General features: G+C 45.8%; 3 protein-coding genes across 3 annotated transcripts; 2 read left to right on the forward strand and 1 right to left on the reverse strand.

The window, feature by feature from the left end:
* Positions 1-334: 334 nt before the first annotated feature.
* Positions 335-3,813, reverse strand: E1B28_008313 (uncharacterized protein; the record flags this gene model as incomplete). The annotated part of the gene is made up of 7 exons (XM_043153104.1): positions 335-657; positions 716-789; positions 854-1,880; positions 1,939-2,053; positions 2,108-2,192; positions 2,249-2,367; positions 2,416-3,813. The coding sequence occupies 7 exons, from the start codon at positions 3,811-3,813 to the stop codon at positions 467-469; spliced, it is 3,009 nt and encodes a 1,002-aa protein (XP_043008388.1). The 3' UTR covers positions 335-466.
* Positions 3,777-6,782, forward strand: E1B28_008314 (uncharacterized protein). Its single transcript, XM_043153105.1, has 2 exons — positions 3,777-4,157; positions 4,225-6,782. Exons 1-2 carry the CDS (start codon positions 4,086-4,088, stop codon positions 6,502-6,504), a joined length of 2,352 nt encoding a protein of 783 aa, XP_043008389.1. The 5' UTR covers positions 3,777-4,085; the 3' UTR covers positions 6,505-6,782.
* A 1,464-nt stretch (positions 6,783-8,246) lies between these two features.
* E1B28_008315 (uncharacterized protein) lies at positions 8,247-9,782 on the forward strand (the record flags this gene model as incomplete). Its single annotated transcript, XM_043153106.1, has 3 exons — positions 8,247-8,286; positions 8,357-8,641; positions 8,701-9,782. The coding sequence occupies 3 exons, from the start codon at positions 8,247-8,249 to the stop codon at positions 9,780-9,782; spliced, it is 1,407 nt and encodes a 468-aa protein (XP_043008390.1).
* Between the last annotated feature and the right edge of the window lie 4,177 nt (positions 9,783-13,959).

Genomic DNA, 13,959 nt, shown 5'->3' on the forward strand with positions numbered 1-13,959 from the left:
AGCTAAAGCTAGTGCGAGAGAGTAAACGCCGGAAGATCCCGCCCACCCAGCAGCGTGATCGTCCTGCATTCCCGGCCAAGCTAACGCTTGTCCCCAGCCCAACCTACAGCTCCCTCGTACACAGCTTAGTCTTATGAAAGACGACGTTGGAATGGAGAGTCTCGGTCATTCGGTTACTTCCGGAGCTTCTCAAGATGTCTTTGTCCGCATTGTTAGCCTATTCATCTTTCTACCCCATTTCATGTGTAGTATGTCTGGAGTCTCCGACGAAAATAGACCATTTTTTACCGTCTAGCAGTAGATGGGGTGTTTGCTCGAAGGGTGCTAGAAGAATCTTAAAAGGAGTATTCTAGGATTCTAACGTTGAAATGGGCACTTTTCTACATGGATTCAGATCATCGATACATATCTCCATGATATAGAATCCCATGCTAATTCGCAGAACCCTCCAATCAGTCTCAATCTTCTATACCGCCCTTAACATTTCGTCCAGTTCCTTCACACGCTTCTCCCATGATTTAACCTCTTTCAAACGTTCTTCGAGCACCTCTTCCTCTTTCCTCTGAGTCGTCTGATAGGATGGAGAATCCAAGTGCGTCAGGGCCCAGCCGCCGGGCCCTTGAACACCAGTCACGTCTTCCTGTCCATCCAGAATCCCTAGCGAAGATTATTGATCAGCGGCGTTCCAATCAAACGAAACGTAGAGCAAAAATACCTTCAGTTTCGTCCTCTGCACCACCTTGGCCATTCAAAGTAAGAAGCAGTTTATGGTACTTCATCAACGACGGTCTAATGGCAAAAGAGGAGGGGCCAATTCAGGAAAAGAGTGAACACAATGAAAATAACAACATACCTCAACGAAACCGTAATTAACGTAATCCCCAACGACTTGGCATACTCATACATCCGGCCTTCCACATCATTAGACACGGCAGATGTACATTCATCGAGAACAGCCCAACCCCTATGATTCCTTCTCTCCCTATCACCGACTTTCAGCAGAGAATAAACCATCCGTCCTACTCCAACCCTCTGCTTCTCCCCACCGCTCAATACATCCCTCCACTCTTTCCTCGCACTCGTCCATCCGCCCTCTCTTTCAGGCAAGTACCCCAGATACACGGATTCAAGTATAGCGCGTATCGAAGTCGAAGGTGAAGTGAAGGTGGTACCGACAGGGGAAACCAGATGGGCTGTAGCAGCAGTCGAGGCTTCGACGGATTGCAAACTAGTCGACGAAGAAACGGGCGAGGTAGGCGGATGTGCAATTGCTGGCTGAGGTTCTAGAGGTATCCCTCTCTCCATAAATTCCACATAAGTGTCAGGGTAGATTATCTGATCCAACAACGTTCCCTGTGGATGGTACGCCCTCTGTGGGACGAAAACCATTCGGTCGCTGCTGGGCACCTTCACTATACCTCGAACGATTTGAGCTTCAGACGCATCTTCCACTGTATCATCCTGGTCCGGTGTATGTAACGGACCCCAGAGCCCGCCCAAAACGCGAGCGATAGCCGTCTTCCCAACCCCATTGCTTCCTGTAATCATTAAATGGTCTCCTGGTCTTAACTTCAATGAAAGGTTCTTGACCAGAACAGTCTCACTCCCCGGAACACCGATATCCACATTCTGGAGAAGAATGCAATCCTCCTCATCTGCCTCCTCGCTGCGCGGTTGAGGGCTTGGTGCTCTTCCGCACAGATACAGCTCCTTCCCAAATGAACCCAACCTCTCCGTGACACCAGCAAGCTCCAAGATATCCTTATACGCATACATCAGTCTGCCTCCAGCATCCGCAAGTGAGAGGAGTAATCGCCTATTCGATATGTATGATTCAGTTCGCGAGGCAATGGCTGTCTGGCGCTTGGGTTTCGGGTCACCTGTCAGAAAAGTGAATAGTTGGCTTAAATGGGCACTCATGAACAATCGATCACGTACCCGGTGGCCCCATGGTTCGCGTGAAAAGTAGAGGAACAGCGATGAGTCCGTATCCAGCAGCCGACCAAAGGTACTTAATAACATAGTCTTCGGTCCATTCGTAAGCAATTCGGATCTGTATGCAATATATAAACGAGAATACGGAGATTCACTAAAAAACAAAATTTACCTTATAGATGTTGTTGACGTGCTTGATTAGTCTTAAATATGCTTTGGTAAGGATGTCTCTTTCTCGGGCACCGCCGTCGTAAAATCTTGATCAACAACTGATATCAGAAGGAAGTCCAAAGCTTAGAGGGTCACAACTTACGCAACCTCCTCGCTTTCTCTACCGAGCCTCCCCATTCCAGCTCTGTACTCTCCCTCCAGCCTAGCTTCAACTGAGGCCAGCTTGCCAAATGCGGGAGTAACAGCACGAAGGATACGTATCTATGAAGGATTAGCGGCAAGCAAGATGGCATTAAAGTAGCCGCCTACAGTACACCAATAGGTACCGAACAGCAACACAGTGCCTCTTGCTCCAAGAGATTTCGATAGTTGGGAGGTAAAGAGAACTAAGTCGAGAATAGGTTTCATGAGGTTACCGTATAATCCGCTGACACCTTCAGCCCAAGCTTCCACGTCAGCCGTGAGATATTGGTCCACGCCCTCCAGTCTTCCCTGCACGGTGTAGTAGCGCATACCCCTCGAATTCGTATTCAAACTCGAGGGAGATGTAGAGCTTTCTTCACGAGCCAGATACAAGTCTTGTAGGAACCCTCCAACGCGACTTCGGATCCTCACACCCAATACTCCTTGTAGATGTTTGATCATGACATTCGTAATCGTAGATGGAACAGCTAGAGCAAACCACAAGCCGAGTCCCTTCAAGAAACCCCATCCATTCGCGCTAACCAAGTCCCTGACGATTCTTCCGTCTAGTCTCGCAACCAATACTGAGAGATATGTCCGGAGAACGAGAAATGACGTATGGGCCAACAGCAGAAGATGTTCTGTGCAGATAGGTCTAGCGATGGATGACGGAAATGCGATGCGTAGGAGTGTGAGGAGTGTGTGGGTGAATGTCGGGTCAAAGAGGGCTTTCGATTTCTGTTGAACTTTTGCATCCGTATCGGGGGATGAAGAAGAGGATGGGATGACCACTAAGCTTTCAGGTATGCTTGTGAAGTACTGCTCCATCTTCATGAGAAGTTTCTGTGGTGTAGGATGTATGGGAACGTGGTGAAGGCGGTTTTGGTAGGGTACCAGGAGTTTCTTTTTGGGTTCTATCCTCCGTCCGTTTACCTTCCTGTGACCTTGTGTATCTTCTCTATCCAATGCTATGCAATGATAGTCATCGTAAACATAGAGCTGCTGTAGGACCATCGAGAGTTCAGACGGTGTCAATTGTTTTTTCAGGAGATTGTATCCACTCGGAGACTTCGTGTAGGCATGTTGAAAGAGATCCCGGATGCTAGCAACTATTTCCAAAGGTAACCCTACGATTCTCGTGCGAAGTATGAGAGCCGCTAGGAAGGCAATAAGCGAGATTGTCGCTTGCAAAGACCGAGGCTGCCGAAGATGGTTGTGGGAAGGCGGAGTAACAAGGAATCTGGAAAAGAGTGCCATCCGTGCACGCTTGACGTCGCGTCTTGGAGGTTCACGGTTAGGAAGAGCGGTGAGATGGTTACTCACTCTGCTAGCGTACGTCGTAGTTGCGAGAGTACCGCTGCTGAGGTCATCGTCAATAAACTTTGTGAATGGGTCACTGGGGGGGTTGCAGCATGGGCTTCCATATGCATGTGATTCTGCCATCTGTCCATCTGTCCGCGTGAATTTGAATAAAACGTCACGTGGTTGCGCTCTCATCCTCTCGTCGACATCCTTCATCCCCATCCTCTCAACCCCGTCCCCATCCCGGTCCCGCCATACGTCTGACCTCGGTAAACCGGAAAATCAAGGCCTTATTCAATTACAGGCAGCAAAGTCAATCAACCGTAAATCAACAGTAAAGAACCCGTCACTAATACACTGAACGTCTGACCACGAGTTTCCAATAGATCTGAAAACCCATCACAATCACAGCCTAACACAGTTTTGCAACGTCGACGAGGTGACGACGGCCGAATGATTGACGGCTTCCTTGACGGGCTCTCTTGCAGAAGAAGATGACGAATAACATAAATACTAGTGATGACAATACCAACGACATGTCGCAGATGTTGACGACAGCGGAGGTGGTTCGTGGTTTCTTTGTCTTTTGACAGGACCTTCGAATTCTCATTTCGACATATATAACGAAATTAGGCACATTCACAGCTACCAGGAAGACCATATACACCACAACCCAGGACATCAAGACCGTCGCAGGCCTCGAGACCAACAAAGTATCCGGCAGAGCTTAGTGCGCAACCTCATCATCCACATCAACATAGATACGAGGGCTTTGAAGAGCTTCTGAGAGAAGCAGGATATAAGGAAACCCGCATATTTACGCCGGAGAGGGAGAGAGACAAAAGTAAGAACGAAGCCGTCAGGAGTGATAAAAATGACGCACAGAGGATCGCTAGGGGTGGCGAGAGGGCGGAGACTACGAAGCTGAGGAGTATGGTTGGATTTTTGGCAGGTTTTCTGGTGTCTTCACACAACTCCGAACGCCCTGAGGAGCGCGCCGAGCACGGTCAGGACGCGGACTTTAACTTTACTCTCAGAGAAACCGCCGTGCTCTCTCCTTCTTCTCCACTTCTACCCTCACCTCCGTCATTAACAGCGGGCTCATCGTCACAGTCACTGACCGCCTCCTCGCCCAACGTCCTACCACCAGGCACACCCCAACAAGCTCATGATGACATTCACATGGACACGCCGACGCCAGTTCATCAAAGTCGGACCAATTTCACGTATCTGCAGAGCAATGCGTCTTACTCGTCCATAGGCTCCACGTCGACGACAACTCAGTCGAAATATCTTCGTTCAGCCCACATGCAGCACAAACGACGGCAAAGTGGAGGCACCCACCCCATTTTGCCAGGTTCTCATCTTGACAGGAAACGACCTGGTAATTCCAGTGGAAGACAATCTCAGTTTTCCGAGATGTTACCCCCTGTGCCCCCTGTGCCACGACAATATCGAAACATTGGTGACCAAACATCGCCTTTGCAGCCGGAAACTACATCTCATCACCACTCCAATCAGCCCTCTGCTGGTGTGCAGTCGAGACCCACTACACCTGCCCCCCACTTACCTCGAGCACCGCAAACCCATTCCAGGCCCGTTTCCCGGAATCAGGGCTATCCTGATCTAGTCATCACGCATTCACATCTCCGCCCAATCCAAACCGAGCCTCTTCCTGTTTTTCAGAGTACAGTGCAACATCCGACTCCCTCCAGAGCACATGCCTATCTGCGGCACATGGCAAGTGTTCAGAAGATACTTGAGAACTCAGCCACTTCACATGTTGACGACGCGGAGTCGTGGACAAGGGAAGGGAATCGAGAAGGGGAAGAGGATACACCTAGACCGAGAATTACTCGACCAAGGTCGACTCCTGGAGCAACGCTCAAGGGATTGAACCTTTGGTCAAGCTTCACATCTTCCACGTCTTCGAACTCCCAGTTTTCAGGTTCATCAAGCTCAGCTTCCCAATCAACCTTCGATACGTCTCCACAAACTTCCTCAGATTTATGCAACGGGATAGTCAATTCTCCTGAACTGCATCAGGAAGAAGATGGCTCCGAGCCCGATGAAGAGAACGGGGGATACTTCAATCTCATACGATCCCGTTCGCAGTCCCGCACGCGCAGAGAAATGGGTGGAAATCTTCGCATCCGAGTAGCAAGAAAGGCTGAATATGGGGAGGAAGAGAATGCGGGTGCGAGATGGTGGGGTCTTCGTCAAACAAGGAGTATGGTACACGTCAAGGTTCATGAGGAGGATGAAGGCTCTTCGGGAGCTGAAGTCAAACGGAGGAAAAGTGCTATCAGTGTCAGCGATCTCGCACCTAAGCCTATGATGTCGACGAACCTAGTCACGTCCATGCCATCCAGAGCAGGGCTGTTGTGTCCGGCGTTGCCATATCTGGTTACTCGACTATCGTCTCCTGCTCTTCCCGACACTGCAGAGTACGCGAGAGGTCGAGTTCAGGAGAAGAAAACTCGGGTTTATTGTCGGAGTCAGAGTGTACCCCGACGAAGGAAATCTGGACGAGGTCAAGAATCATGTGATCAGGCGCCCGTACCAATTCTTGTTGCTAACACCTCAGATTCCGAAAGTGTGGACGATCGCGATTATGACGGGACGTCGTCAGATTCGAGAGAGCGTTATTTAGCTGGATGGGGCATGAACTCTGATTCCACTCTCCTCTCCACTCGTCTTCCCCCTGAGGAATCCCCAACCTCCACAATTACGAACACCCCTCGATCCCCTCCACCACGACAGAACTCCATACGAAGCTTGAAGCGACATCTTAAGTTGGATGTGGATCAGAATCGAAGGGGCGAAGAAGGGCCGCCTGTTCCCGTCTTGACTGCAGGGAGGGGACAGAATAAAGATCGCGGCGGTTTGCCAGGTGGTTGGCTCGTTGGATGAAATCGCAACCGAACGACCGATTGTCCCTGACAAGCTCGCTCAATTCAAACACTTCGCTCTACTGTATCTTATGGCCATTGCTATTCTACAGGAAATTATATACATAGGTACATTACCTCGGAAAATTTAATCGACCGGTTTCTATATGTTCATTATTACTTCGACTCGTCTTCACGATAGAAGCGCTCGTTTATTTCTTGTATATGTACTCAATCCGTAAGTTGGTTAGCATAGAATTATTCACATCACCATCTTCCAATGGTGCGTTTCGGACCAAGCATGGATGGGTTTTGGATGAGGTTTTCTTTGCATATTGACATGAAGGCTATGGTACAGACTTCACGTGTCGACATAATATCTATCTAACATATTGTACATACACTAAAAAACAGATCGTGTTACGGCCAGGCAAGTTGGTAATCATAGTAAGGATTAGAGAACATACCACTTCGAGTTGATTACCGGTTCGTCGGTTCAGCAGAAAGCTCGTTACTGTAGAGAGAGCCTAATTATAAGTACTATAGCGCTGAATCGTCTGATAAGATAGTGACTAAGATAAGTGCCTAACTGTCCACTCCGGTCCGCACTGGGGCTCTAAGTCCTCACTTCCACGCTCATCTCACGTCGCCCTCAGCTAGCATTCAATGCCTCCACATCTCATGTTTGGCTCTCTCCCTCCCTCCATCGGAGTCCATCCCCATCATTCTTCTCCTTCTAGCGCTGGGTATTGTAGAATATATAGTAAGTACAAGAAGTAGATCCTCAGACGTAGTAGAACGGCTGTCTATATACCTGTAGAATATATAGTAAGTACAAGAAGTAGATCTACAGGTTAATGAATAAGTAATAGAATAAATAAGATAGGACGGAAAATATGGTACTCACCCTCAGACGTAGTAGAACGGCTGAGGGTGTCGGATTGAATACGAAAGGTATAAAAAGTAACCTATTTGCAAAAAGGAAAATATCCGGATCATGAAGAATGGAACGGGAAATTCAAAAAGAGTGAAAAGAGGAATAGTATCGATCATCGACGATCGGTACCTACAACCAGGCATGCGCCAACATACTAGATACGTTCCTCAACAGGTATCACAGATGCCGTACAATTTTAACCTTCGGCTTTGAGCTCCCGAGCACTCAGGCTGGATCTCATCTCATCTCGTTTCCTTTAAATTTCGCATTCTCCTTTCCCACACGCGTCTCACCACGTGATAATCATGTGCTATCTAAACGCACCTGAGCCCTCAGCCCAGAGATACATAACTCTACCACAACTCTCTTCTGACTCTCCTTTTTTCTTTCTCTCTTCTCTCCTTTGCGCTCCTAAGGAGCCTATATTATCTTGCTTGAATTTACATGGTAATGAGCAGAGTGGCTCGTTCCTGCCAGCAGCCGGTGGCAACAGCCCCTGTGGCTCTGCAGATAAAAGTCGAACTCGGTCGGATGTGTAATATCCCTATTGACAACAGTGCCTGCTACACTAGGGTACATTCAAAGTTGATGGAACTTCCTTTCTAGCAAATTTAAGACTCAGTTCTGCCTTAGACTACGTTCATTTCATCAGGTCCCATCTATCCCATTCATAAAGTCAATGTCGACCAATCTGAACCAAAAGCTCGAACTTGAACAAACGAGTCATCCCAAGACTGGTGAGCCTAAAGCCTTGTTTCTCTCTTTTGTTCTCGTTCTCTTCCCTGTCACTCGTCGTTCGATAACATTCTATGGGCCGATCCTCTTCTATGCTAGAAGAAATAAGAGGGGCAGCTGCACCGAGTGGAGGTAAATCTTCAAGCTTAAACTCTCTATTGTTCTTCTCAATGCAACACTCGGTAATATGTTTTATCTGCAGGCAACAAAGCACAGTGGAAATTAGTCTCACGCAAGAAGAGGCACCGTAGCTTCGACAACCATCACTCTCAAACTACCCACTCAGATTCTTCTTCAAATGCACCATCTATCTATGATGCTGGCACAAACCCACATGGAGGCTGTGAAGGCACAGGTGGTGGATCCAGAGCCGGGGGGAGTCATGGAAGGGGTACCAGTGAACAAATGAAGGATGTGGGGACTGAAAGTGTGAATGTCTCAACACGTCACACTCCTAGTAGTCCATCCGTCTCTGCCATTGGGAGCGGTCAGTCTTGATCCTTCAAATTGCTCTTTAACACTTCCTAATGCACATATTCGCTCTAGGTCCTCCTGTCAAGTCGACTAGCCAGAATCTAAACTTCAACCCCAGCAACACTCAGGTCACTGGCACACCTTTTACCCCTGCCCATCTGGCAGGGCCAGCTCCCATCAGGCCCAAGAACAGTCCTTCTTGCGCACCGATGCCAGCACCTGTCACTGGCACCTCGTCTACACCTCCTTTTCCTTCCACCCCTGCTGCGCCTGGCGAGCATCAACCCTTGCCCGTCTCTAATTCCCACCCCGACCCTCCCGCACGAACTGTGGACACTAATGATCCCAAACTAATCATCAAGTATTTGGTCTTACTCCCTCGTCCATCATCCTGCGAAGATGTTGAGTACCAGGTCGAGTGTCCGGAATCCCTCAATATAGATCAGTCACTCCATAAGCGCATAAGAACACTCATCAGTTCCCTCACGTATATCATCACAACTGATCCTAGCAACGTCGCTGCCGTTGCTATCTCTACCACTCCAAATAGCACTACCACTTCGCTCGTGACCAGAATTTATTTCACTTTCAATCGGACAATCAATGGTATTCTACAACGGGCAAAGAAACATCTCAGTGATGTTCTCCATCACATTCAAGGTTGTGTTAATTGCTCAAGCTCCCCCTCCTCACCATCAGCTTTCCCCACAAAAAGCACCCAAATGGTCTCGCTTATTTATCGCCTTCATAAGTTTGGGTTTGAGGCTTTCAAGGCCAAAGTCAAGAAGGGGGACCCGGAGCACAAGGACTATCTAAATCCCCTTCTACGGTTAATTAAAAACGAACAGAAGTCAATTCGTGAAAACAAGTCAACCTATGGAGCCAAGTCGCGCAATCCTCACAGAGGTTTATTATTCACAATGGAATCTGTCGTTAAAATCTCCCGTAAAAAAGTGACAGATTTTAAAGAGGCAGATGCAGAAGAACTCCTCAGGGTATTTCTGTTTCTGGTTGAACTCAAATTCATTCCAGATATCAATGAACCTAGTGACTATGAACATTTAAGAGAGATTGACGACAATTTGGGTAAGTCCCCTGTTACCTACCCACTTGCACTAGTACAACTCAACATTATCCACAGGTACTGTCATTGACCCTGAAGTTGGCAATCTAAGGAGAAATATTTATATAATTAAGAAAATACATACCAGAACCTGTAAATAAAGTGCAGTTGCATAGAATACCTTTTGAGGTATATGCCTGCCAATTTTCGTGTGGGTAGGGTGTAATGCTGTTGAGATATGAATTTTTTAATGAGGGGGTGTCGAAAACGTGGCCCCACGGCGAAGTCGGAAATTGCGGGCCAGCAACGTGATTACATGTGACACAATCATACACATTGATGAATCATCCAAGAATCGTCAATATCTCGTATATAAGAGTTTTGTTTGAGCACCTGGGACCTATAAATTCATTTTAAATGCTCTTGTTGCAAGATGCATTGATAGAGGCTGTCCTTGTGGGAGGATGACCTTAATTTGGTAGTTTTTCCTCATTTAGGTACAGTCAGAGTGCACTGGTGGCACCAAAATCTATTACAATTCATTGTTGGGTCCTAAGGGGAGCAAATGAAGATCATCTGACATCTGACAGGAATGTTTCCTCCCCTCTAGAAACAATTTTTGGGTGTAAAACACAAAAATCTGGGATATTTGCAGGTATGGGCTGTGTAGACTCAAAAAAAATCATAAAAATCCAAGGATAATAGATTCTGGTAGCCTGATAGGTATATATAACTGTGCTGAGAGCCCTGCCCCACTGAGACTGTAGAAGTCGGTGATTTTCACATAGTTTTTCACCTACCTTCAGCCGGACTTTCACATAGCCTTATTAGTGAAAATAGGTAACAATACAGTGATTCCATGATGTGAAAAAATTCATGATTCACATACTTTTTGAACACTTTCACCCAGTTGAATTCTGACAAGAAATCCAGATTTTCACCACAAACAAGGTGAATACCTTTACCTTTTTCATGTACTTTTGATTAGAATTTCAATTTTACAGTAGGGAAAATGGGGGGTGAAACAACGTGAATTTCATTTGTTTTTACATGAATAAGTTCGGGCTACAACCAGTCTACACCTTGATTTCTCTATGCCAGCCCAAAACCAATTAAATCCACACCTCAGTTTGTTTCCCTTCGCTTGTGAGGCTGTAAGTTTTGCTATCAAAATTGTACGCATCTGCATCTATAGTCTGTCAGCACAGACATTGACAAAAAGTCATGAAGGCTTACCATATCTGCTTCTTCCTGCTCAGAATCGTGGTCAGCATGTTTGTTCAATTTGTGGGTGCCTGACACATGAATATTACTGGTCAAAATTGTAAAGAAAGCATTAATAAAAAAGGTACACGGACTTTTTCTGCGCACAAAAGTATTGAATGCGGCGATGGTCTTGACTGTTGAACTACATGTTGGCATATATTGAGTAAGGTATGGGGTTGAGAACGAGAGGAAAGGGAAAGAAAAAAGACAGAGGCAGAGAAGAAAACAAGGGGAGGGGGGCGACGTTTGATGTTAAGACATGGTACACCGCCAATTGTTGAACAGATAGCTGACATATCTGCTACTTTATATAATCACCATCTGTCTCCACATATGTTCACGGTATGTAGAGTCACATGACAATGCCATAAATACTCAGCACAAATGTTTCCAGTGGTCCTCCTGCCCTACTCCTGCATATATTGACCTTTGGTAGGTAAAATATGCCATTTGGACCCATTTCCATCACGGGAGGAACAAGGGACGCCAGAATTTCCTTTGCTGGACTGTGTTATGGCATTATTATGGCATGGTCAACATATGTTCACGATATATTGAATTTATGGGATATATATAAAGTAGCACATATCTGTACAACATGGGCCAGTTTTGGTGGTGTAGTTAGCGAGAGAGTGGGGCCTGCTGTGCTGCACCGGTTAGCAATGTGACAGCTATGATGTCATATGCACAGCTCTCAGTTTTACGCGAATTTCACACCAAATATAGTGAAATTTTCATTTTTGCACTTAGCGGACATTTGTAACTTTTTGCACCCCTTATTTCAGAGGAAATTCACGCCATGTGTGAAAATATAATTCACCCAAATTTAGAGTGAAAAGTGATTATCACGTCTTGTTCCATGCGAAATTCACACACTTTGACAAGCCCAGTGCCCATGGCATGTCCAGCTGAACTTGAAGTAGTCACTGCAATCTAGAGTCAGAATGATAGAAAAAAATCTGAGTGTATTATATAAACCTGACTCCAGAGACTTGTAAGATAGTTATGGGTGTAGTCCTGGGTGTCTGTGAGATGGAGAAGTATGTTGTGGTCATAACATACCAAGAACGGCGAGAGGTTGATGAGTACTTGTGCTGCAGTGGCCGATCTCCTGATTAGGAAATATTCTCACGCTTCGATTTTTGGTCGGAAAACTGACCGTGCTACTGCCACAACTCAGTGAGGAACCCATCCCCCGTTATGAAAATTGTCAGGCATGCATATAAGACCCCGCTCCTTCTTTTTTGATAGTATATTTGCTCAAAAATCTAGTCTAACACTCACTATATCACACTTTTCCGACTTCCCCGTTTTTCCGACTTCAGGGTCGATGACAGTACTAAATTTTGCCGATGGGTACCAAAGTCCCTGCAGCTGGTCCGGTCAGCACTGACATTGCTGGGCCTCGCCTCCTCTCACAGGCTCTGCTGCACCCTTGACGAGGTGTACTTCCATCCTGTTCAAAACTGTGTTCCTCCGACATCTCCATACAGTTTCAACATTCATGAAGAGGCGTTCCGAAACACAGTCGATCTACTCCTTTCCGGTCTCCTCCTGCAAAACCATATACCCAGCAGAACAAGCAGACGATCGTAAAAGCCCTACTCCGAGAAAGAGAAGTGGAAACCAACACGATCACTTGCTTCAGGGTGTCCATCCATGCCGAGCTCGCGTTACTCATGTACATCCGCTCGGAACAGCTGGCCACATATCCGTACCTGGGAGTGTCAAAACTCTCGTGTGGCTCATGCGTCGAGCTGATGAAGCTTTTGAATGAGACTGTTCCAACATTTCACACAACATCGGGAGCTCATGGAAAATTCTATCCTTCGTGGGTCTTCCCTCCCAACCTTCCGTCTTCTATCAAGTTCAACATGGTCAAAGTGTTACGGGGATTGCTTCTGGCCGACTTTGCAACGCTCGTCTATTCTCATGACCGTGCTGCACTCCGTTCTGATAGCAGCGTTGACTCAGAGGGAGCTTCAGGCCATGCATCAGAGAAAACCTACTTTACTAATTAGTACTAATTAGTAATAATTAGTAATAATCGGTACTAATCCAAAACTAATTTCCATTAATTGATACTAATCACTAATTGACACTAATTGATATTAATTGGTACTAATTGGGCAAAAAGTTATATGAGTTTTTCCATAAGTAATCACCCCAAATGGTAGAGAAAATCATACTTTATATACTAGTAGTAATTAGTAGTAATTAGTAATAATTAGTAATAATTGGTACTAATCCAAAACTAATTTCCATTAATTGATACTAATCACTAATTGACACTAATTGGCACTAATTGGGCAAAAAGTTATATGAGTTTTTCCATAAGTAATCACCCAAAATGGTAGAGAAAATCATACTTTATATACTAATCACTAATTGGGGCAATTGGGGCAAAAGGTTTGCATAGGTTATTACACAGAATTACAGGGGTAAATTAGATTTATATTAGAAGACAGTGTAGTAAGAGTTTCTATCACTGAAGACATTTACAAAGAAAGCAGAACACTGGTCTAAAACAGTACTTGAAGTCCATTCTGATGGTACTACTAGGCCAAACTTGAGATGAAATTACTTATCCTCAGGTCTGCTCTCTGTAGAGTCGGTCACAGACCACAATATTGTCCAATTGCTTACATATTTTGGGAATCTACTCCCCCTATATATTACTAACTACTGGTATAGTATCATTGGTGTGGAAATAATATCTGTATGCAGTGTATTATTTTTCGCTTTTTTAGCATTTTTTGCCTAGGGGGGTCAGCTGTCACTTTCAAGGTCCAAAAATTGGTAGGCAGGCCTTTACATATATCCAGAACATTCCCCCAAACTCCCTGTGATGCAATATTTGATTTGCCTTCTTTATTGAATATCTATTATTTCCAATATTTGGGCATAAAATATTTTCATTTATATTGTCACAGGGAAACATCCTATCATCAATCTGATTGTGAATTTGGATTCTGCACACAAAAACACATACTACCACCCAT

This window comes from Marasmius oreades, chromosome 5 (genome assembly GCF_018924745.1).
Source record: "Marasmius oreades isolate 03SP1 chromosome 5, whole genome shotgun sequence".
Taxonomy (NCBI): Eukaryota; Fungi; Basidiomycota; class Agaricomycetes; order Agaricales; family Marasmiaceae; genus Marasmius; species Marasmius oreades.

Excerpts from the sequence above, each read along its gene's own strand:
- E1B28_008314 (XM_043153105.1), top strand. The coding sequence starts at position 4,086 with ATGACGAATAACATAAATACTAGTGATGACAATACCAACGACATGTCG. Across the intron at positions 4,158-4,224 it reads TGTTGACGACAGCGGAGGTG|GCACATTCACAGCTACCAGG; the intron begins GTTCGTGGTTTC and ends TAACGAAATTAG.